The sequence below is a fragment of the Dendrobates tinctorius genome, unplaced genomic scaffold, assembly GCF_039654945.1.
Source record: "Dendrobates tinctorius isolate UK_male_01 unplaced genomic scaffold, ASM3965494v1 ptg000046l, whole genome shotgun sequence".
Classification (NCBI taxonomy): Eukaryota; Metazoa; Chordata; class Amphibia; order Anura; family Dendrobatidae; genus Dendrobates; species Dendrobates tinctorius.
Genome location: NW_027361714.1, coordinates 7,801,472 through 7,824,737, shown reverse-complemented (window position 1 = coordinate 7,824,737; position 23,266 = coordinate 7,801,472). Strand labels below are relative to the sequence as shown.

Here is a 23,266-nt window from a genome sequence, read left to right as displayed (position 1 = left end):
TCATATTTGATATGCCTTAATGCAATTGAGTGCAACCATTTCCTTATTTTGATATGTAAGCTGTTTTTTGGTATGCACATATTCAGACTAGTTCTAGTTGTGCCGTCAGTTTTTTGTCATTTGTATGCTAGCTTTCTGACTGAGCACTCCGCCCTTCACCATGCTGTGATTTTAATTACATCCAATCACATTTTGGTTCCTATCTTCCTATAAATACAGGCTTTACCATGTTATTAGCCAGAGGTTAGTTCACACTAGGCAGTTAGAATAAGGACCCGTTCAATGAGATCACCTTGACATTGCACATGAGGAAAGAGTTGTAGCGAATCAGAAAAACTATACTACATTTCTAATTGGAGGTATTTGCTAATATTATTATTATTACACCTACTATATATTGGGGTAGAATACTGGAGTTGGAAATACCCCTCTAAGTTAATGACATTATTGCAGATGCTATCCTATAACACTGACTGAAACTCGCCCTAGAATGTTAGGACATATGCCTGTGACCTTGGACAGTAGAAGCTCCTTCAACTTCCCTTTATGTATGGGAAGATGCTCCCAGTGTATGTTCTGATCTAATCCTGGAGATACCAGAAGTGGTGAGGTGAGAGATTGCACACAATGTTGTCCACCTTTTCTGATCTAATACTGGAGATATCTAAGGTGCTGATGTAAGAAAAGGCTGCTCACACTGCTGTACACCCTGTCTACCCAATCTAATACTGGAGGTACCATGGTTATGAGGTAAGACAAAGCTGCTCACACTGCTGTCCACTATGTCCATCTGATCTAATGCTGGTGATACCAGCAGTGTTGAGGTAAGAAGAATCTGCTCACACTGCTGTCCACCATGCTTTTCTGATCTAATACTAAAGGTACCGTGGGTGATAAGGTACGAAGAGGCTGCTCACACTAGTGTCCAACATGTTTATCTGATCTAATACTGGAGATGCCAGGGTTGCTGAGGTAAGCAAAGGCTGCTCACACTGCTATCCATCATGTTTATCTGATCTAATACTGGGGATACCATGGGTGCTGATATAATGAGAGGCGGTCACTGCTGTCCACTATGCCTTCCTGAATTAAAATACATGATATACAAGTGATTCTCACTAAATTAGAATATCATCAAAAAGTTAATTTATTTCAGTTCTTCAATACAAAAAAGTGAATCTCAGTAACTTTGAATACTTCATAACACCAGCTTGAAAAAAGATTTTAAAATCCGAAATGTTGGCCTACTGACATGTATGTTCAGTAAATCCACTCAATACTTGGTTAGGGCTCCTGTTGCATCAATTACTGCATCAATGCGGCGTGGCATGGAGGTGATCAGCCTGTGGCACTGCTGAGGTGTTATGGAAGCCCAGACTGCTTTGATAGTAGCCTTCAGCTCGTCTGCATTGTTGGGTTTGGGGTCTCTCATCTTCCTCTTGACAATACTCCATAGATTCTCTATGGGGTTAAGGTCAGTCGAGTTTGGTGGCCAATCAAGCACAGTGATACTGTTGTTGTTAAACCAGATATTGGTACAGGATAGGTGCCAAGTACTGCTGGAGAATGAAATATCCATCTCCAAAAAGCTTGTCAGCTGAGTGCAGCATGAAATGCTCTAAAATATCCTGGTAGACAACTGTGCTGACATTGGTCTTGATAAAACACAGTGGACCTATACCAGCAGATGACATGGCTCCCCAAGCCATCACTGATTGTGGAAACCTCACACCAGACCTCAAGCAGCTTGGATTGTGTGCCTCTCCACTCTTCCTCCAGACACTGGGACCTTGAAATGCAAAATGTACTTTCATCTGAAAACAACACCTCGGACCACTGAGCAACAGTCTAGTTTTCTCCTTGGCCCAAGTAAAACGCTTCTGGCATTGTCTATTGGTCATGAGTGGCTTGACAGAAGCAATGCGACATTTGTAGCCCATGTCCTAGTTACGTCTGTGTGTGGTGGCTCTTGAAGCAATGACTCCAGCAGCAGTCCACTCCTTGTGACACTATCCCAAATTTTTGAATTGCCTTTTCTTAACAATCCTTTCAAGGCTGTGGTTATCCTGGTTGCTTGTGCACCTTTTACTACCACACTTTTTCCTTCCACTCAACTTTCCATTAATATGCTTGCATACAGCACTCTGTGAACACCCAGCTTCTTTAGCAATGACCTTTTGTGGTTTACCCTCCTTGTGGAGTTTGTCAGTGTCTGCCTTCTGGACATCTGTCAAGTCAGCAGTCTTCTCCATGATTGTGGAGACTAAGTCACCTTTTTAAACACTTAGGAAGCCTTTGCAGGTGTTTTTGTTAATTATTCTAATTTACTAAGATAATGACTTTTGGGTTTTCATTGGCTGTAAGTCATACTCATCAACACTAACAGAAATAAACACTTGAAATACATCACTCTGTTTGTAATGACTCTATATAATATATAGGTGTTCACTTTTTTTTATTGAAGTACTGAAATAAATTCACTTTTTGATGATATTCTGACATGTTATCTACATGTCACAGCAGCGGCGCTTCCTATTGCACATACTCACAGGCACCTTTCCTAACATCCTAGGAGAGGTTTCTGTCAGTGAGAGAACACAGAGGCCATTTTAATTCTATAGTGATTACTTCCATAGACAAAGCATTTGTTATTTGCTAATTAAAGTTATTTTACAATTTGATATTACACAGGTCATCAAATCAGCAAGGCAAACTGATTCTCTCTCGCCCACACTGTACAAATCTCATGATATGTCGAGTAGAGAAGTTGAGCATTATTTCTGTTTTACGTAAAACTATATTATGGCATATAGAAATACTTTGCATAATTTAAAGAGGATTCCGATCTGCTACACTTTTGGCATATCCATGCAGGTGCCATCAGTGGTACCCAAGTCTATCTTGAGAACAGGTTCCTGATTTGCTCTGTTGTCAGTGAAGTGGTGGTCAGAAATCTCTACAAATGAATGATACAGGAAAGATGTATATCTTTGTACCGTGTTAGCCAGTAGATAGAAAAATATTCAGAATTGAGAGTCCTCAGTGGTTGATACCTTTTAATGGCTAACTGAAAAGATATTAACACATTGCAAGCTTTCGAGACTACTCAGGTCTCTTCATCAGGCATAGACTAATACAAAATCTGAAGGGTCACATATTTATGCACAATACAGCACAGAAAAAATGCAATAGATGAGACAAGTGACGTGAAGCAGAATTATGATTATGGGAGAGGGAGAAACATAAATATTGCTCACGAGACGATCTCCCATTGGAGATCGGGAATCATGTGCCCAGGTCCTGTTCCAGATCTCATTGGTCCATCTCGGAGATCTGGAAGGTCCCGCACGGCTATAAAAAGCGCGCATGGCCGTTCCACCATGCGAAAGTATAGACTATACTGCTATGTGTGAATGGTGATGGATGTATGACTCTGGTGACTGACTCATTTGAAACCCCCTTCCCTCTGATATTAAGCATGGTGATAGGGAATTAGTTTAGTAGTCAGCGCCAGTCAGTGGCAAGCCTTAAGCCACTGTGCTCACCGCACCGCTACGCTAGCGTCCGACATCGCGCCTGCCTTCCAGCCTTGTCGTCGAGCGGCAGTGTCCTACGCCGCGCTGCAGTTGCAGCCCCCCCTTGGCGCTCGCAGTAGCAACGCCGCACACACGGTAGGTCTAGAAGGACGCAGCTCCTCTGTCTTAGGGCCTGTTCCTGTGACCAGATACCGTGTGTGCATTTTAACTGAACTCTGTGACACTAACAGGTTCAGTGTTCTTTGTGTTTTTGTGTTGCGGCATCTCTGTGTGTGAACAGAGCTCGCTCTGTGCACTACGGGTGAAGTTGAATCCGTGCGCATTATACCGCCATATTGCTCTTGCCATCACTCAGCAGCGGTTGTAACACCTACTGCACTGTGGACCCCGAGCGGCGAACGCACTTTATTATCATTTTTATTTAGTGCGTTCCGCCGTTCCTAACATTATACTAGCGCCAGGGTCTGGCTAGTGATGGCAGATCAGCAGCAACTCCTTCAGTGCATTCGCCAGCTAGTGGGCCGGTTGGCTACTCTTGAGAGTGTCATCGCAGCGGCTGCTGTACAGGCGATCGCCGAGGCGGTTTCCCGTATGTCCACGTCCTCCCACGCGCCGACAGTTACCTGCCTCCCGTTGCCCGATACATTTTCTGGCGATAGCGCCTCCTGTAGGGGTTTCGTCAGCCAGTGCTCTATCCAGCTGGAGTTACTGGCTGCGCGATTCCCTACGGAACGGGCCAAAGTGGGGTTTATTGTTTCCCTTCTGTCGGGCAAGGCGTTGGAGTGGGATACGCCACTTTGGGAGCGTGGTGACCCAGAGGTTCGAACCGCTGCTCAGTTTTTAACAGCTATTAAGCAGGTCTTCTTGGGACCACGGGTCACGCACGACACCTCTCTACAGCTACTGGCTTTGACTCAGGGATCCCTCTCGGTTAGTCAGTATGCCGTTCGTTTTCGGACACTGGCTTCCGAGCTGGAGTGGTCTGACAAAGCCCTCATCCCTATGTTTTGGAGAGGTTTAGCTGAGCATGTTAAGGATGCTCTTTCTACCAGAGAGGTTCCTGCAAATCTGGAGGAGCTGATTGCCATTGCCACCCGTATTGATCTCCGTTTTTCGGAGCACGGTCTGGAGCGTGCTCAATCCAGACGGAGGTTTACTCCGGCTCCCAACCTCTTTGAACCTCTCGAACCACCCGAGCAAGAGATTCCACTCCCAGAGCCCATGGAGGTGTCTCGCGTCGTTCTCGAGGCGTGTCTGGCGCAAAACTCCATTTGCGGTTACCATTGTCAATGTGCTGTTTCTCAGAACAACAGTGTCCCGCAATGGCCAAACTCTGTGCCGCTGGGCAAAATCTTTGTCCCTCCCCACCTTCGGCCGAAGGTCCTCACGTGGGCACACGCGTCCAGGACGGGTGGTCACTGTGGCTACATGCAGACCACAAAACTCCTGGCGGGGTCGTATTGGTGGCCGCACAGGGTTCGGGACATTAAGAAATATATTCAGGCATGCGCCTCGTGTTCTTGGGTAAGCCTCGTTAAACAGAGAGTGGAGACGTCCGCCGACACACCGCGGCGTTCCATTTCAACTTATGCTCCGGGTGGTTTTGCCGCGCCCGTTGTCTCCCAAGTGTCCCTTTTTAAACCTGGCGATCTTGCCGCCTCTGATACCTTCCACGTGTCCCGGTTTTCCGTGTCACCTACCGGGACATCAGACTTGCCTTTGGACGAGTCTGAGGCCTATGCCTCTGATGGGCACAGGGTGGTGGATTGGAAGGCTTAGAGAGGAGGGGGCCCTAGGAGGGGGGGTAATGTTAGGCGTCAGGTTTCTGTGTCTGCTCTGCAGGAATCTAGAGCCTCACATTCTGCGGTCTCCTGCTGTCTTTCTACTACAGAGATTACTTTGCAGCAGACCGCTCCAGAGACTAAGTCCCTCTGTGCCCCTACTAGGCATGCTCACGAGACGGTCTCCCATTGGAGATCGGGAATCATGTGCCCAGGTCCTGTTCCAGATCTCATTGGTCCATCTCGGAGATCTGGAAGGTCCCGCACGGCTATAAACAGCGTGCATGGCCGTTCCGCCATGCGATAGTATAGACTATACTGCTATGTGTGAATGGTGATGGATGTATGACTCTGGTGACTGACTCATTTGAAACCCCTTCCCTCTGATATTACGCATGGAGATAGGGAATTAGTTTAGTAGTCAGCGCCAGTCAGTGGCAAGCCTTAAGCCACTGTGCTCACCGCACCGCTACGCTAGCGTCCGACACCGCGCTTGCCTTCCAGCCTTGTCGTCGAGCGGCAGTGTCCTACGCCGTGCTGCAGTTGCAGCCCCCCCTTGGCGCTCACAGTAGCCCTCTGTCTTAGGGCCTGCTCCTGTGACCAGATACCGTGTGTGCATTTTAACTGAACTCTGTGACACTAACAGGTTCAGTGTTCTTTGTGTTTTTGTGTTGCGGCGTCTCTGTGTGTGAACAGAGCTCGCTCTGCGCACTATGGGTGAAGTTGAACCTGTGCGCATTATACCGCCATATTGCTCCTGCCATCACTCAGCAGCGGTTGTAACACCTACTGCACGGTGGACCCCGAGCGGCGAACGCACTTTATTATCATTTTTATTTAGTGCGTTCCGCTGTTCCTAACACTAGCACTCTCAATCATACCGTACCATGCAAAACTTCAATATGACCCAAGGCAAATAACCTAACCTTGCTGTAACATGCATTTATTATCATTTTAGGAAACCTTTTTAGAATAGTTAAGTAAAATTAATCAAAAAAGTATTAAACTGAACAATATGACCTTGATTAACCTGCTACTGGTGTCCACTAGAATGACAGGTCATTGACTGTCAAATGGAGCAGTCTGCAACAACCAGGATCCCAGGGCAAACTAAAATATTTCACATTGAACAGAAATATGCCCTTTTAGCCCTTCAATATTATTAGCAATGCTTTCAACAGGAAAATGTGATTGCTATACATGATTCTTCAGTCAGATGTTATCATTGTCATCATGGCAACGGAAAATAACCTTATGCATACTATATAGCCAGAAAGGAACTATTTATATTTGTTAAAAAATAATTTACTCAATTTGCCAAAAGCTTTCCAGGGTTTGGTAAAATTAGGACAGCTGAATTATTGGAGGCTGGAATTGCAAACAGGCATAAATTAAAGTAAGGTCTATGAAGAAAGTCAAGCCAAAAACTTAAAACAATTACTTCTGGAGCACAGAGATTCCTTGCAAATGAGCACTCAGCAGGCTATTGTTTCTGGTGCGAGGCTCATTAGCCATACACAATACGTAGTTATTTCATGAAAAGCACCAGAGGGTGATGAAAGAAGAAATGAGCAGGGATTTTTAATGACATATTCACATGTTCTCCACAGAAGATCATAGGCTGACCCGAGTTCAGGTTTACACACTGCCCATGCTTTTGGGTTAATTAAAGTATCCATATTACAGCCCAAATCCTTCAGCCCTAATACTGGCCATTTACAAGAGTTCTCAGCAGATTCCCTAGCTATATTGGGCTCGGAAGCACACTGCTCAAAAAAATAAGGGAACACTTAAACAACAGAATATAACTCCAAGTAAGTCAAACTGTGAAATCAAACTGTCCACTTAGGAAGCAACACTGTTTGACAATCAATTTCACATGCTGTTGTGCAAATGCAATAGAGACAACAGATGGAAATTATTGGTATTTGCCACAGAACACCAGGATTGGCAAATTTGCCACTGGCGCCCTGTGCTCTTCAGAGATGAAAGCAGGTTCACACTGAGCACATGTGACAAACGTGACAGAGTCTGGAGATGCCGTGGAGAGCGATCTGCTACCTGCAACATTCTTCAGCATGACTGGTTTAGCAGTGGGTCAGTAATGGTGTGGGGTGGCATTTCTTTAGAGGGCTGCACGGTGATGGGCTGTGAGCAGACACATGCACATTTGTGGCCTGCTGGAGGTTATTTTGCAGGGCTCTGGCAGTGCTCCTCCTGTTTCTCCTTGCACAAAGGCTGATGTAGCGGTCCTACTGCTGGGTTGTTGCCCTCTATGACCCCCTATACATCTCCTGGTGTACTGGCCTGTCTCCTGGTGGCGTCTCCAGGCTCTGGACACTACACTGACAGACACAGCAAACCTTCTTGCCACAGCTCGCACTGATGTGCCATCCTGGATGAGCTGCACTACCTGAGCCACTTGTGTGGGTTGCAGAGTCCGTCTCATGCTACCACGAGTGTGAAAACACAACCAACATTCAAACGTGACCAAATCATCAGCCAGAAAGCATTGGTACTGAGATGTGGTCTGTGGTCCCCACCTGCAGAACCACTCCTTTATTGAGGGTGTCTTCATAATTGCCAATAATTTCCATATGTTGTCTATTCCATTTGCACAACAGCATGTGAAATTGACTGTCAATCAGTGTTGCTTCCTAAGTGGACAGTTTGATTTGACAGAAGTTTTATATTCTGTTGTTTAAGTGTTCCCTTCATTTTTTGAGCAGTGTATATATATATATATATATATATATATATATATATATATATATATATATATACACACACTATATATATATATATATATATATATATATATATATATATATATATATATATATATATATATATATACACACATATATAGTCGGTGAAATAAGTATTGAACACGTCACCAATTTTCTATAATTCTTTAAATTAGGTTATGTGTAATAATGAGGCAAAAAGTATTGAACGCATCATGGAGAGTCAAGATACCAGCTGCACTCTATCAGTAATTGGAAAGCAATAATGCCACTTAGTGAAAAATAATATCAGCTGGTTCAACTGATGGCCTATAAAAAGGTGTCTCATTACCAAGGTGCCACACTAGAGAAATCTCATGATGGGTAAAACCATTAAGCTGTCGCAACACTTTAGCAACCTTATTGTTAAAGAATATACTGATGGCATTGGATACAGAAGCATTTATAAACTACTGAAGGCTCCAGTGAGTACGGCTATAGCCATAATCAGGAAGTGGATAGAACACCATTTCACCATAAACCAGCCACGATCAAGTGCTCCCTGCAAGATTTAAAACAGACGAGTGAAAAGAATTATCAAAAGAGTTGTCCAACAGCCAAGGGCCATCAGTGGAGAGCTACAGAAAGACCTGGAATCAGCAGGTACAATTGTTTCAAATAAAACTATAAGTAATGAACTGAACCTCCATGGACTGTATGCATGCTAACCATGCAAGACATCATTGCTGAATAAAAATCATGTTCAAGCGTGTTTAAAGTTTGCTCAACATTTAGACAAGGTTGTGAAATACTGGGAGAATATAGTCTGCTCAAATGAGACCAAAATTGAACTCTTTTGGATGCCATAATACACATCATGTTTGGAGGCCAGAAGGCACTGAATAACACCCCAAAAACACCATACCAACAGTGAAGTTTGGAGGTGGGAACATCATGGTGTGTGACTATTTTTCAGCATATGGCACTGGCAACCTTCATATAATTGAAGTAAGGATGAATGGACAAATGTACCGAGACATTCTTGTTAAAAATCTGCCGCCATCTACCAAGATGATGAAAGAAGAAATGAGGGTGGGCGTTTCAGCAAGACAATGATCCCAAACACACAGCTAAGGACACTCTCAATTGATGTCAGAAAAAAAACTGCTAGCATGGCCCAGCCAATCACTGGACCTGAATCCAATTGAAAATGTATGGATCCTTCAGGATTTGAAGAGTGCTTATGTGTAAGAAATCACACCTGAGCAATGTATGCAACTAGTTTCTCCATCCAGGAGGCGTCTTGAAGCTGTCATCATCCACAAAGGTTTTGTACACAGTATTTAAAATAAAAAAAATCACACTTCTTCCCTGCATTATTTATCCTTATTACACTTAATTTATGGACACCTATGGTTTGATTTCTTTGCCTGTGTGGATTGGATGGGTTGTGAACGGCATCTGGTTAGAATTTCATACGAATAGCACCTTTAGAAATATATTTACTTGGAAAATCGGTGATGTGTTCAATACTTATTTCACCTGCTGTATAACATATGTACTGCTAGAGCAATGTGCAGGAGCGAGGATACCAGAGCGTTTGTGGGGGCAGTAGACAGGCAGTTTGTGGCCCCGATGACTAGTAAGACAGTAGTATGTTGTCTTCTACACAAGGGTATATTGAGAACAACATGCTGCAGTCATAGGGACAGCGCTGCTCAGGTGTCAGGATCCAAGAGCACTTGTGGAGAACTGTACAATGTAATTAACCCTATTACAAGGTATCAAAATTAAATTTCTAGTTTAAAAATTAACTTTCACAAGCACACTCATACGTACATATATACATTATGTATATATGCCAATATGTGTGATAAAACATTAATAATTGTCTTCATTTATTCCCCTTGGTTAGAGCTGATTTAGATTCCAGGCAGTCTGTGTCCTTGAATATGTTACCAGCGGTTAGAGCTTTGCCTCTGACACAGGGTACGGTACCTCCTGTACTACACTCACAATACCTTGAGGCTTGGGCTAAACTGTTCTTTATGCATTATCCACATCTACAGTACTTCTCTGCAATGCTTAACTTGTTCAAGACCGTAGCATTTTTTCCTATACATGACTAGACACATTTTTTCCGCATAATGCAGTTTTAAGAGCTCCACATTGCATTCTTGCTCGGTTCATTCATATCACTTTTGCCTCTTTTTTTGATATATGTGGGGCCTAATTGTTTTGTATATAAAATACTGGGCAAAAATGGAAATGGTAAGAAGAAAATGAAACATGTGCCTGTTTCTCATCTATAAACTGTCTCCCCCATATGTCTCTGAACTAATCTCCCGATATCTTCCCTCACGTTATGTCCGGTCCTCCCAAGACCTCCTTCTCTACCCCACACTTATTTGTTCCTCATCCAACCACCTCCAAGACTTCTCCCGAATATAATAACCTTTATTTTTATATAGCGCTAACAAATTCCGCAGCGCTTTACAGTTTTGCACACATTAGCATCGCTGTCCCTGAAGGCTCACAATCTATATTCCCTATCAGTATATCTTTGGAATGTGGGAGGAAACCGGAGTGCCCAGAGGAAACCCACGCAAACACGGGGAGAACATACAAACTCCTTGCAGATGTTGTCCTTGGTGGGATTTGAACCCAGGACCCCATCCTCTGGAATTCTTTGCCCCAACATGTCCGACTATCAACCACATTCGGACCCTTCAGACGGAACCTGAAAACCCACCTCTTCAGGAAAGCTTACAGCCTTCAATGACCCCGCTACCTCCTCACCACTACTGGAGATATCGCCTCAACCAACAACTGAACTGCTGCAACCCCCCAACCTACTTTCTCCTTCCCCACCATCCTGTAAAATGTAAGCCCGAAAGGGCAGGGTCATCTTTCCCCTGAATCAGTCTGTCATTGTTAGCTCGTTTACTGTAAGTGATATCTGTAATTTGTATGTAACCCCTTCTCATGTACAGCACCATAGAACCAATGGTGCTATATAAATAAATAATAATAATAATATTTGCTTTTTTCACAGTCACAAAAGATCACTGAAATACATTTTATATTTTGTGTTCCCTGTTCTATAACAATTTTTATAAATGTGTAATTTGCGTGGTTTCTTGTTGAAAACAGGGCTAGAAACATAATTTGGACTGACAGTGGCTTTCTTTTATTCCATTTTTATTTCTAGATTTTTCTTTCTCTAAGGTCATTAAAGGGGATCTGTCACCCCATTTTAGCCCTATCAGCTGCCGGCACCGCCATCAGGGGCTTATCTGCAGCATTCTGTAATGCTGTAGATAAGCCCCTGATGTAACCTGAAAGATAAGAAAAAAGAGTTAGATTATACTCACCCCGGCGTTCAGTCCGGTCCGATCGGTGTCGCCGTCCCGTCCGGCGCCTCCCATCTTCATAAGATGATGTCCTCCTACTTGCTTCTCCCTCAGCTCCTGCGCACGCGTACTTTATCTGCCCTGTTGAGGGCAGAGCAGAGTACTGCAGTGCGCAGGCGCCGAACCTCTCTGACCTTTCCTGGCGAAGCAAGGAGGAGGACATCATCGTATGAAGATGGGAGACACCGGACCGCGACACCCACCACACCTGACCCCGCCTGCGGCTGAGTATAATCTAACATGTTTTTCTTATCTTTCAGGTTACATTGGGGGCTTGTCTACAGCATTGCAGAATGCTGTAGATAAGCCCCTGATGGCGGTGGCCACAGCTTATAGCGCTAAAATGGGGTGACAGATTCCCTTTAAAACACCTTTTGGGGGTTCATTTCAACCTTTGAATGAATATATTTGTATTCTTTCTGATTTCCCCTGGCATATTAGTGCCAATTACAGGGAAAATCACTTCAGTGTCCGTACAGTGAACAGGGAGGAAGAGATAGTAATAATTAATCTCTGCCTTATCTATGTCAGGTCCGGCCATCTCTGACAGCTGGTTCCCTGGTCTTGTAGCTGCCCGATCGTCTTGTAGCTGCTGTAATGATGTTCTGAGAAATCACCATAGAGTAATATGTAGCTTGGATCAATGTCGTTGGGTGGTCACAAGGCTTACCTGATCAAAAAGCTGTTTGCCAGTAGTGTTGGGCTGTATGGCAAATTCCAGCTCCGCATCCATAGTGGTCACCCGAACATTTACCTGAAATAAAAAAAAAATTGTAAAATATCATGAGTACATACATACGACCAGAAGCATGTTATTTTTACACTTTTAATTATTTGCAACAGACAATAATAAAACTAAAAGAAAAAGGCAAATTAGAAAAAAGCATTTGGCAAAAAAAAAATCCACTGAATTATATTACATTTAAAGCTAATTCTAGCAAACTGTAATGTCTTACCAATGCATTCATACAGAATACATACTAGACAAATACACTATTGATCTTATTATCATGGATTCTCATACTAGCCTGGAACTGGTGGCAATTAAAATTTAGAAACATGTCATACCAAGTAATCGTCACCAAATTTGTGAGCACTTAGATTTGCATTTTTATAAATTTTTTTGCCAGGAATGCTTTATGCAGCTTAGAGACTAGTCTGACATTTATATGAACATTTTCCTTTTCTTCGCCTTTTCCTTTATTAGGCCGAGGTCACAGTTGCGAGTGCAATTGGAGAAACTTGCGCGTCTATCACTTCAATATCCGGCACTGCCGCCGCCACTCGGACCGGAGTGCTCAGATGCGTAGAAATACATGCAGCCACACACTCCGGTCTGAGTGCCGGCGGCAGTGCTGGGTATTGAAGCGAGACTCTCGTGCGAGTTTCTCTCATTGCACTCGAAAGTGTGACCCCGGCCTTAATTTAAGACTGGGTTCACATGACGTCTAAAACCACATACGAGGCTTCGGTAGGGGCACCATCTAAATCTATAAAAAAATATAAGGATTCGGACGGAGCTTTGCATGGCCTCTGTCTCGGTATTGTTGGTCTACTATTTTATTTTTCTACTTAAAAAGTTATTGTACAGATTGTCATCCCAGTGGAAAAAAAATAAAAATATTCTGGAGAAAATAAATGACATTTAGTATTAATGTGTGAAAATGTAAAGAGCTTAAGGCTATGTGCCCACGTTAGCGGTTTAAACCTGATACAAAACGCTTCTCCTTCCCAGAAAACGTGCGCTTTTTTCCGTGTGTTTTTTTGCGCGTTTTTTGCACAAAAACCGCGCGTTTTTGATGCGTTTTTTCTGCGCGTCTTCTGGACTCATAGGAAACAGCTAAAAACGCGGACTAATGTGGAAAATAATGAACATGCTGCGTTTTTAGCCGCTAAGCGTTTCCTATGCGGAAAAGAAACTCATCAATTGGCACAAAAAGGCCAAAATGCATTAAAATGAATGGGATGCTTCTTTTAAGCGTTTCTGAAGCGTCTGATCCGGCACAAACGCTTCAAAAACTCTTCAAAAAACGCAACGTGGGCACACAGCCTAAAAGTAGCACATGCAGACACCAAGTTTATGACTGCAGTGCACGCCGTGTGACAGATTAGGTGCATCTCGGCAAAATGTAGGCCCATTTTGCAATTTTGGCATATATTTCTTGACATGTTAGACACTCTTCTCCTTCTTATGCAATCTCTGGGTAGACATTGCCAGAGTGAAGGCCAAATGGAGAATACATCTGTCTTATTATACTGAAAAGCTCCCAGTCTCGTTTTTCTGGGCTTCAGATGGAAACCCCTTCTGAAGTCTCAAACATAAGATAAAAGGTAATGTGAACATAGTCTAAAGCCCCCATTACACATAGCGATATCGCTAGCAATATCGCTGTAACGTCACCGATTTTGTGACGTAGCAGTGATATTGCTAGCGATATCGCTATGTCTGATACTTACCTCCGACCGGCTCCCCCGCTGCTCATCGCTGGTCGCGCGAGAACGTCCTGGACCATTTCTCGTCGGGCGCTTCCTGCTGGGCTTCCTGTGGCGCCGACGAGCGACGAGTGCGGGAGGACGTCAGGATCGCCGCGTCTGACAGGTAAGTAGCGACCCCCGACCGCTGCTATGTCGCTGGTGAGATCTGCCTGTGTGGCAGCTCACTAGCGACCACTTAGCGATGCACCAGCGATCCATATCGTTGTCGGGATCGCTGGTGCATCGCTAAGTGTAACGGTACCCTAAGGCCTCTTTCACACATCAGGTTTTCGCCGTCAGGCGCGATCCGGCGCTTTTGACAGAAACCGGATCCGGCGAAATGCAATGCCGGATCCGGTTTCCCCCCCCATTGACTTGCATTTGCGCCGGATCGCGCCAGATGGCCATGCGTTTCATCCGGTTTTCGCCGGATCCGGCAATGTGTCGCGATCCGGCGTCTGGAAAAAACGGCTACTGTAACGTTTTTTGTCTCCGGCGAAAAAGCCGGACACGCCGGATCCGGCGCGTCCGTCTTTTTCACACAATGAAAGCCTATGAGCGCCGCAATGCGCCTGATCCGGCGAAAGCCGGATCCGGTGGCCGGATCCGTTTTTTTTGGTCTGAGCATGCTCAGTAGCTCTGCCCACAAGACATATATAAAAGCAAGACAGTGGGACCCACAGCCACACCCAACATGCCACCCAAGAAAGCAACCAAGCGCAGCAGGAGAAGGCAGGAGACCACTGCAGCACCATCAGCACCACCACCACCACGCCAAATGGAGCAGCAAATGGAACATGCTGAGGAGGGGAGGCCAGCAGCAGATGAGAGACGGTAATTATCAAATCCCCCATTCCTCCAAACTAGGGCTATTGAATATCAAGATATTCATTGGCCCTTTGTTTCTCTTTATTCAACAGCCGCCCAATAGATGCAGCAGCAGCAGCAGCAGCAATGGCAGCAGCTGGAACACCACCCACAGGCATGGAGTGTGGCCACCAGGAAGACAGCACATCATCTTCTGGGAGCCCTCCCTCGCATCGTCAGCGTTTGACGGTAAGTTTTTATTTCCAAAATCCATCATCTCTGTAATATATGTCTATTCATTGCCTTTTATTTCAAAACAGGATTCACAAGATGAAGAGGAGCTCCTAGAAGAAGAAGGAAGGGGTGGACAGACACCTGGAGTGGGCTCACAATTGGTAAGTTTTTTGCATCAAACGCAGAAACACAACATCACACTACACACAACACATAGAAAACAATGTTCTGCAGACCACACACAGCAAACAAATGCCTACATCCAAAGACATAACATTTTTTGTTTTCTTCTCTAGACTTCCCAATCTGGTGCTCGGCCAAGAGGTCCTCGCAGTGCCTCCCAGGGTCGTCGGCGACAGCAACGCGGCGGTCACCAGCGTGTAAGTATAAATATTTTTGCTTTGTTTTTTTGCACTTTTTATTTCATTTCTTTTGTGGAGGCTAATTATGTTATTTTTGTCTTTTTCTTTAACAGCCTTCACAGCGTGCTCCCGACTCTGACGGTGAGGATGGAGGACTCGATGTGGACCACCTCATCGATCTCTTCAGAGAAAGGGAGCCGCTCTGGAATATGGCTGACCGCCGCCACGCTGACCTTATCGTTACCCGACGACTCCTATGGGCGGTGTTTCTTCTTTTTTTTCTCCATTCCATCCGTGGCCCCCGTCCGCTATCTTTTCCGGAATTAGAGTTGTTCGCCTCCATGGTTCGCGCGTGCGCAAAGCAATCTTGCCTCGCGGGCAAAGCCAAAAATCATTACTGCGCATGCGCCGGTGCACTATGTGCCAGAACACAGCGAAATACTTCCGGGACACAGCGCATGTGCAGTAATCATTTTCAGCGTGCGCTAGGCAAGATTGCTTTGTGTACGCGCAAACTATAGAGGAGAACAACTCTAATTCCGGAAGAGATCGTGGACGGGGGCCACGGATGGGGGAGAGAAAAAAAGAAGAAACACCGCCCATCGGACCGGACACAGGTCACTTGAATAGCCCGCCAACTTCCGGTGACAGATTCCCTTTAAAACTTAGGGCCATTTTGCAATTTTGGCACATCTTGCTTGACATGTTAGGCTAGGCTCCCACGATGAGCTTTTGATGTTGCAGAATTTCTACACCTATCATTGAAATTAAGTTACTTTTTTTTATAACGTTTGTGTGCGTTTTTTTAACATGCATTTTTTTTAAAATTCTGTGAAAAGCAATGTCTGACTTTCACCTGTTCATTTTCATAGATTTTTGATTTATTATTACTTTTGTCAGATTCACGTTTCTGTCACCATTGTGAGTTTTTCTGTCATTAAACGAGGGGTACCAACAATTTTGACCCCGTGTAAAATATAAGGTCAAACTTAGTGCACACATAAATAACTATTACATTACCTGAAGAAAATTCCAGTTTTATATTGAAATAAAACAAAGTCATATCCTAAGAGTTACTGTAATTGGCCTAAGCATTGAGCTGGCTGCAGTGGTGACTATAGTTAAAGCTGAAGGTACGGTAAGTGGGATTAAAAAGCAGATGGGATTAAAAACACCTACGCACTAAGCAATCTTTTAAAACCTGGTAAATTGAAGCCCTGAGCAGACTGACAGATGAAGCTGCAAAACAAAAGAAACTTGGCCTTAGTAATCAGCACCTGTACATTGCAAGTATTGTGCGCTGGATCATTATAGCTATGTGTCAGGAGATGGTGACGAGATCTAAATGGGCAAAACCTGGTAATAGGAGTAGGGGGTACTGACAATCTGGTGCCTATGGGGCTCTCACAGGAAATATCATTTGAACAGTTTGGATGTTACTTATCGCATACTGTTTATCTGTGTTATTGTTGGACGTCGAACACCGATTGCTGCCCACAGTCATCTACTGAGTGTGACTTGCATTTCACTAGAAATTGCTTGATAACCGTTGTTTTAATATAACATAAGCATTTTCCATTTAATTGGATGGTGCTTAGTTTGGAGCATTTTCCATCAGGAGCCGCTTTGGAAAAAAGTCACATGCACTTTCTTTTCTCCCCTATAAGGGTTTTCAAAACTTGAAAAGGAGGAAAAACACTCAGATAGCTGAACATATGAACAGCAAAGTGGTTTAACAATAAAAATAAAATGGAAATGTCTTTCAAGTTTTTTTTTTTAGTGATTTTTCTGAACCCTTTTGGAGCAGACATGTATGAAAAGACTCGGCCAAAAAAATTCTGTGAGCACAAACCTTTACACAATTGTTGTTTCTTTTATTTATAGTTGCCGTAAAAATACTAGAAAACCACCAGTGATGCTAAGGATCCATAATTCAGCCACCATACACGTCGATGTGGCCATACACGTGTAAAAAGCATCACAAGTCAAGAGGAGTGGACATTAGGGAATGCCCAAAAACAAATGTGGTCTTGGCCAAATTCAAAATTCACTTTCTCTGCCATACTGCTATACTAAGGCCATCATCCGTGAGGGGGAATCAGGAGAATCCCAAACACCCACCACACTAAAATCGTCAGGTCCAGCTGACTTTGCTCTTACGTATGTGTGTGGGCTACAGGAGTTGTTTAGTTTGAGGGAAACTGTTCTGCCCTCTGAATATAGGGCAAATATGTTTGTATTATGTGCTGGCTTACTTATAGCACCATTTAGTGATGGCTGAATTTATAGCTGTGCCTTTAATAGCATTTATAGCCTGTGCCTTTAATAGCAGAGTGTTGCATTGTGGGATTGAAGCAATGTATTCTGGGATGATGGAGATGCCATTTTCTTCTGTGTATTTCATAGGACACATGTTGTTTATTTGTCCTCCTGTAACTCCCCTACTTGAGTCGCTATCCTGGTAAAGCATATATGGTAAGATTGATATCTTTTCTTGCAATGAAGTGATGTACAGAGATGTTATTAACTGTATGGCAGCAGTGCAAAGCAGATGTAATTAAACACCTTTGTATTCCATGTAAAGTTTGCATCACAGTGTATACTTCCTGTAATTGTGTTAACTGTGTGATCATCTGCCCAATACTTACCCATGTTGTTTGTATTCTTTATAGTTTCACCGCATGTTCTATACTCTTCACCAATAAACAAGTTAGACTACAGAGAACAGTCTGCTTATTTTGGAAGATAGAAGGTGGTTTATGCTGTATGCTAGAGAGCACACTGTGTCAACGGGTATGAAGGCAGAACAGTAAAACAGATGCTAGACGCCTGCGATAGCGAATACGACTTAAGGAGCCGCTTGTACCCACATCGCACTGTGTGCGGATACTGCAGTGGCCGCCATACAGTCACAAGTACCGAGAGTACAGCTCGCCATCAAGCGCTTCATCACTCCCACCATGCGAAAGCCGCCACGCACAGGCTGTTTCCCACCAGTATACTCAGCAGTACGCAGCTAAGCACACAATGTCTCGAAACAGCACATCCTCACTCAAAACAAGGTCACGAGCAAGTTCGGGCAGGTCATCAATAGCAGAGCTCGCTGCTGTCGCTCGTGCCAAGGCCGAAGCAGTCAAAGCAAGATCCTCCTTCGCCGAACGAGAGATGCATGTAAAGCTGAGACAAGCAGATCAAGATGCAGAAACTGCACGCCTGCAAGCCGAAACCGCATGTTTGCAGGCAGAGAGAGAGACAGAAACTTCATGCCTGCAAGCCGAAACGGCACGTTTACAGGCAGAGAGAGAGGCCGAAACTGCACGTTTGCAGGCAGAGCTAGAAAGACTTGCGGCAGACAAAGAGACAGCAGCTGCAATAGCTAAGGCTGAGTATTTGGAAGCTGTGAAGAATCCTGATTATGAGAGATGCAGCAGCATTCCCGGACCATGTCTAGAGCAGCAAGATCAAGCGCAGAGCGTCGCAGAGTACGTCCTTCAACACTCGTGGATGACAGCCCTGATGCATCATATCGATCAGCCCATGCCGATTACCAGTGATCCAAATCCGAACCTCACTACCATAGGCGAGGAGAGGTCCAGCAGAGAGATGTCGACCAAAGCTACCGTTCCACTGAGAAGAAGGTACAGCTCCCATCAAGCCTTAAAGAGACACCTTCTTCACCGAGAAGGTACTGCACTCACTATCCGGAGTCAGAAGCGTCTTACAGGTATGGGGATACACCACACACTAAACATGACTAAAACACACCGGCTCATGCCAGCACTGACGGAGCCAACATGGACTTTGCAAAGTTCTTTGCCCGCCGAGAACTGGTTACAAAAGGACTTGTAAAGTTCACTGACAAACCCGAGAACTATAGGTAATGGCGAACCTCGTTCCGGAACGCCATTCATGGTCTGGACCTTTCTTGTAGCGAGTTAGATCTCTTAGTAAAGTGGCTCGAAAGTGAGTCGGTCGAACAAGTCAAAAGACTGAGAGACATTAATGTAAAGCATCCCCGCACAGGTCTACGTAAAGTGTGGGAAAGACTTGATGAATGCTATGGGACAGTAGAAGTCATAGAGAATGCTTTATATAAAAGAATTGATGATTTTCCTAAGATAGGCCCTAAAGGTTATCAAAAGCTTAGAGATTTGAGTGATTTATTGATAGAGTTACAGGTTGCCGAGGAGGAAGGAGATTTTCCCGGATTGGCATACTTAGACACCGCTAAGGGTGTCAATCCAATAGTACAGAAACTTCTTTACAACCTACAAGAAAAGTGGATTACATGTGTTTCACGGTATAAACAAAATCATAATGTATCATTCCCTCCTTTCATTGTACTTGTTGATTTTGTCACCCAGCAATCTAGGATTAGAAATGATCCTAGTTTTGACTTTACTCTGTCATGTTCCACTGCCCCTGAAATCAAACCCAGTAGGACACCCGTGCAGTCCACAAAACTAACATTGTTTCCACACGCCCTCCTCACAATGTGAATAAACCTCCTCCAGACGACAGCAAGCCTCAGAATGTCAGTAAACGTCCTCTACACAAGAAACCACATCCTCTACTAAAATGCAGAGCCTTCAGGGAGAAGTCTTTAGAGGATCGCAAAGGTTTCCTCAAGGAGAACAACATCTGCTTCAAATGTTATGCCACAACCTCTCACTTCGCCAGGAAATGTGAAGCAAGCATGAAATGTGCATAATGCATTAGCACGGATCACAATACAGCCATGCACCCTGAATCAACCCCACGAGTGTTGTCACAAGCAGAGGAGCACGATGAGAAGCAGAAAGACACCGAGGAAGATACCCCTGAGGTCAGCTCTAAATGTACGGAGATCTGTAAAGGACTCACAGGAGGAAGGTTCTTTTCAAAAATCTGCCTTGTCCGAGTCTATCCTGCAGGCCGCAAGGACAAAGCCCTCAAGATATACGCAATCCTGGATGACCAAAGTAACATGTCTCTAGCCAGGTCCATCTTCTTTGACAACTTCAGCATTGTAGGCCCTGGTTCTCACTACACCCTGAGGACGTGTTCAGGCACCGTTGAGATGGCGGGGAGAAAAGCAACCGGATACAAGGTGGAGTCCATAGATGGCCAAACCTGCCTATCGCTACCGACCATCCTGGAGTGCAACCAGATTCCTGACAACAGGTCAGAAATACCTTCACGGGAGGTGGTGACACATCACCCCCATCTAAAGCGTATAGCCCACCTGATACCTGAGATGGATCCAGGAACCCCAATAGCTCTACTTCTGGGAAGAGATATACTACGGGTCCACAAGGCTAGAGAATGTATAAACGGCTCCAGGAATGCTCCGTACGCACAGAGGCTCGACCTTGGATGGGTCATCATAAGAGACGTCTACCTAGGAGGAGCACAAAAGCCGGCCTTAGTCAACAGCATGCTTACCAATAAACTTGAAAATGGACATCCGTCTCTCTTCCAGCCATATAAGAGTAGCTTCCTGGTAAAAGAGTTGCCACACAATGCTCCTCTACCTTGTCCATTAGCTGATCCTTCCTGTGAAGACCACATATGTGACGGCGACCAAGATCACATAGGGTGCAGTTTTCCACAGAACAAGAGAGGACAACAAGGTAGCAATATCCATAGAAGACAGACTGTTTTTGGACATTCATGGATCGAGAGATGGTAAGAGATGAGTCAAAGAGTTGGATGGCCCCTCTACCATTTAAACCCCAGAGGCAATGCTTACCCAACAAGAGAACCTGTCTACGGTCGATTTGTCTCCCTCAAACGCAAATTTCAGAAGGCAGCTGAAATGAGAGAGCACTTCTTTGCCTTCATGGAGAAAATACTTCAGAATGGCCATGCAGAAATTGCACCTGTACTTCAAGAGTATTTGAATGTTGGTATCAACCCATTTTTGGCATGTATCATCCTAAGAAACCTGGTCAGATAAGAGTAGTATTTGACTCAAACGCCAGATATGAAGGTGTCTCGCTAAAGGATGTCTTTTTGCCCTGCCCAGGCCTCAACAACAGACTTCTAGGAGAACTTCTTCGATTCCGCAAAGATGCATTGGCATTCATGGCTGACATACAACAATGTTTCATTGCTTCCTTGTCAAAAAAGAACATAGAAACTATTTGAGGTTTTTCTGGTACCGTGATAATGACCCCTACAAAGACATCGTGGAGTATCGCATGAAAGTACACACCTTCGGGAACGGCCCTTCCCTTGCTCTCGACATCTATGGTCTTAGGCTGGTTTCACATTTGCGTTTTTTTGCGCTGTTTTTTAGAGCAAAAAAAGCATGCGTTTTTCCCCTATACTTTAACATGGGTGTGCATACACATGCGTATGTAAGCGTTTGTATGCGCATGCGTTTTTTGTAATGTGCGCTCGGGCGCACAAAATGCATCCTGTTGCATTTTTTGTGCATCTGACTTGCCCCCAAAAAACGCATGCGCACGCAATGCTTTTTTTTACAGCAAAACACCCATTATAGTCTATGGGTGCGCATACTTGCGCATTGTAATGAGCACGTATGCGCAAAAAAAGCATGCGTTTTTTTAAAAACGCACCAAAACCCGCAAAAAAACGCACACAAACGCATGATGCTTTTTTTCATGCGTTTGTGTGCACAAAAAACGCGCAGCAAAAAAAAAACGCAAGTGTGAAAGTAGCCTTAGACATTCAGCCAGAGAGGGCGAAGAAAAGTACGGGTCGGATGTTAGATCGTTTTGGAGGATTTCAACGTGGACGACTGCTTGAAATCCACACCCACAAATGAATCGGCAGTCAGTCTGCTAAAGAGGACACAAGAAATGCTCGCTTTGTCCAATTTGAGGCTGCACAAAATTGCTTCCAACAGCCAAAAAATGATGGCAGCTTTTCCCTCTCAAGATTACTCAACTGATCTAAAAGACTTGGATTTAGACACAGACTCCCATCCCATCCAACGGAGCCTTGGTTTGCTCTAGGATTTGAAGAGAGATGCATTTACCTTTCAGATCAACGAAGAAGAAAAACCATTCACACGTAGAGGCGTCCTGTCAATGATAAACAGCCTGTACGATCCTCTAGGATTTGTAACCCCTGTAACTATCCAAGGTAAAATGATGTTGAGAGACTTCACCCAAGAGATGTCTGAATGGGATGATCAGCTTCCCATGGAGAAGAGAGATTTGTGGGTAAGATGGAAGAAATCTTTAGAAGCCTTGTCAGATTTTTACGTGGCACAACCATACGCTTATGTGCCATCAACAGAAGTCAAGACGCAAAGGCTCTGTATCTTCTGCGATGCCTCAACCAAGGCGATTGCAGCAGTAGCATATCTGAAAACTACTGACATCAAGGAACAAAGCCATGTAAGGCTTGTTATGAGCCGGACAAAACTAGAGCTAGTCCAGGAACACACAATAAACAGAATGGAACTCTGTGTGGCTGTGCTAGAAGTAGAGTTAGCTGAACTTATCTCGACAGAAATTGACCTGGAAATCAAGGATGTTGAGTTCTACTCAGACAGCAAAGTAGTGCTTGGGTACATTTGCAATGAAACTCGACGCTTTTATGTTTACATCAGCAATCGGGTGCTAAGGATCAGGAGGTCCACTTGCCCTAAACAGTGGAGCTATGTGTCCACATACCACAATCCTGCGGACCACGCAACTAGATCTGTTGAATGATCTAGATACTTTAAGGACACAACCTGGTTTACGGGCCCTGCATTCTCACACCATTCAAGCCTTACAGTGACGAATCAGCCACCTATGAACTGGTAGATCCAGATGCAGAGGAAGAAATCCACCCTCAGGTATCTGCTCTAAGTATGGTGACTTCAGACAATCGCCTCAAATCCCACCATTTCAGCAGTTTTTCAACCTGGAACTCGCTTGTTCATGCTATTGCTTGTTTAATTAATGTGGCTCAGTCTTACAAGTCAACATCACC

General features: G+C 44.4%; 1 protein-coding gene across 1 annotated transcript in view; it reads right to left on the bottom strand.

Moving 5' to 3' along the window:
• The window catches only part of EZR (ezrin), a 125,786-nt gene that overhangs the window by 58,933 nt on the left and 43,587 nt on the right, over positions 1–23,266 (bottom strand). Inside the window, exon 3 of the mRNA XM_073575688.1 lies at positions 12,127–12,210. Within this exon, the coding sequence (XP_073431789.1) occupies positions 12,127–12,210 (84 nt within the window). The remainder of the gene's footprint in view (positions 1–12,126; positions 12,211–23,266) is intronic.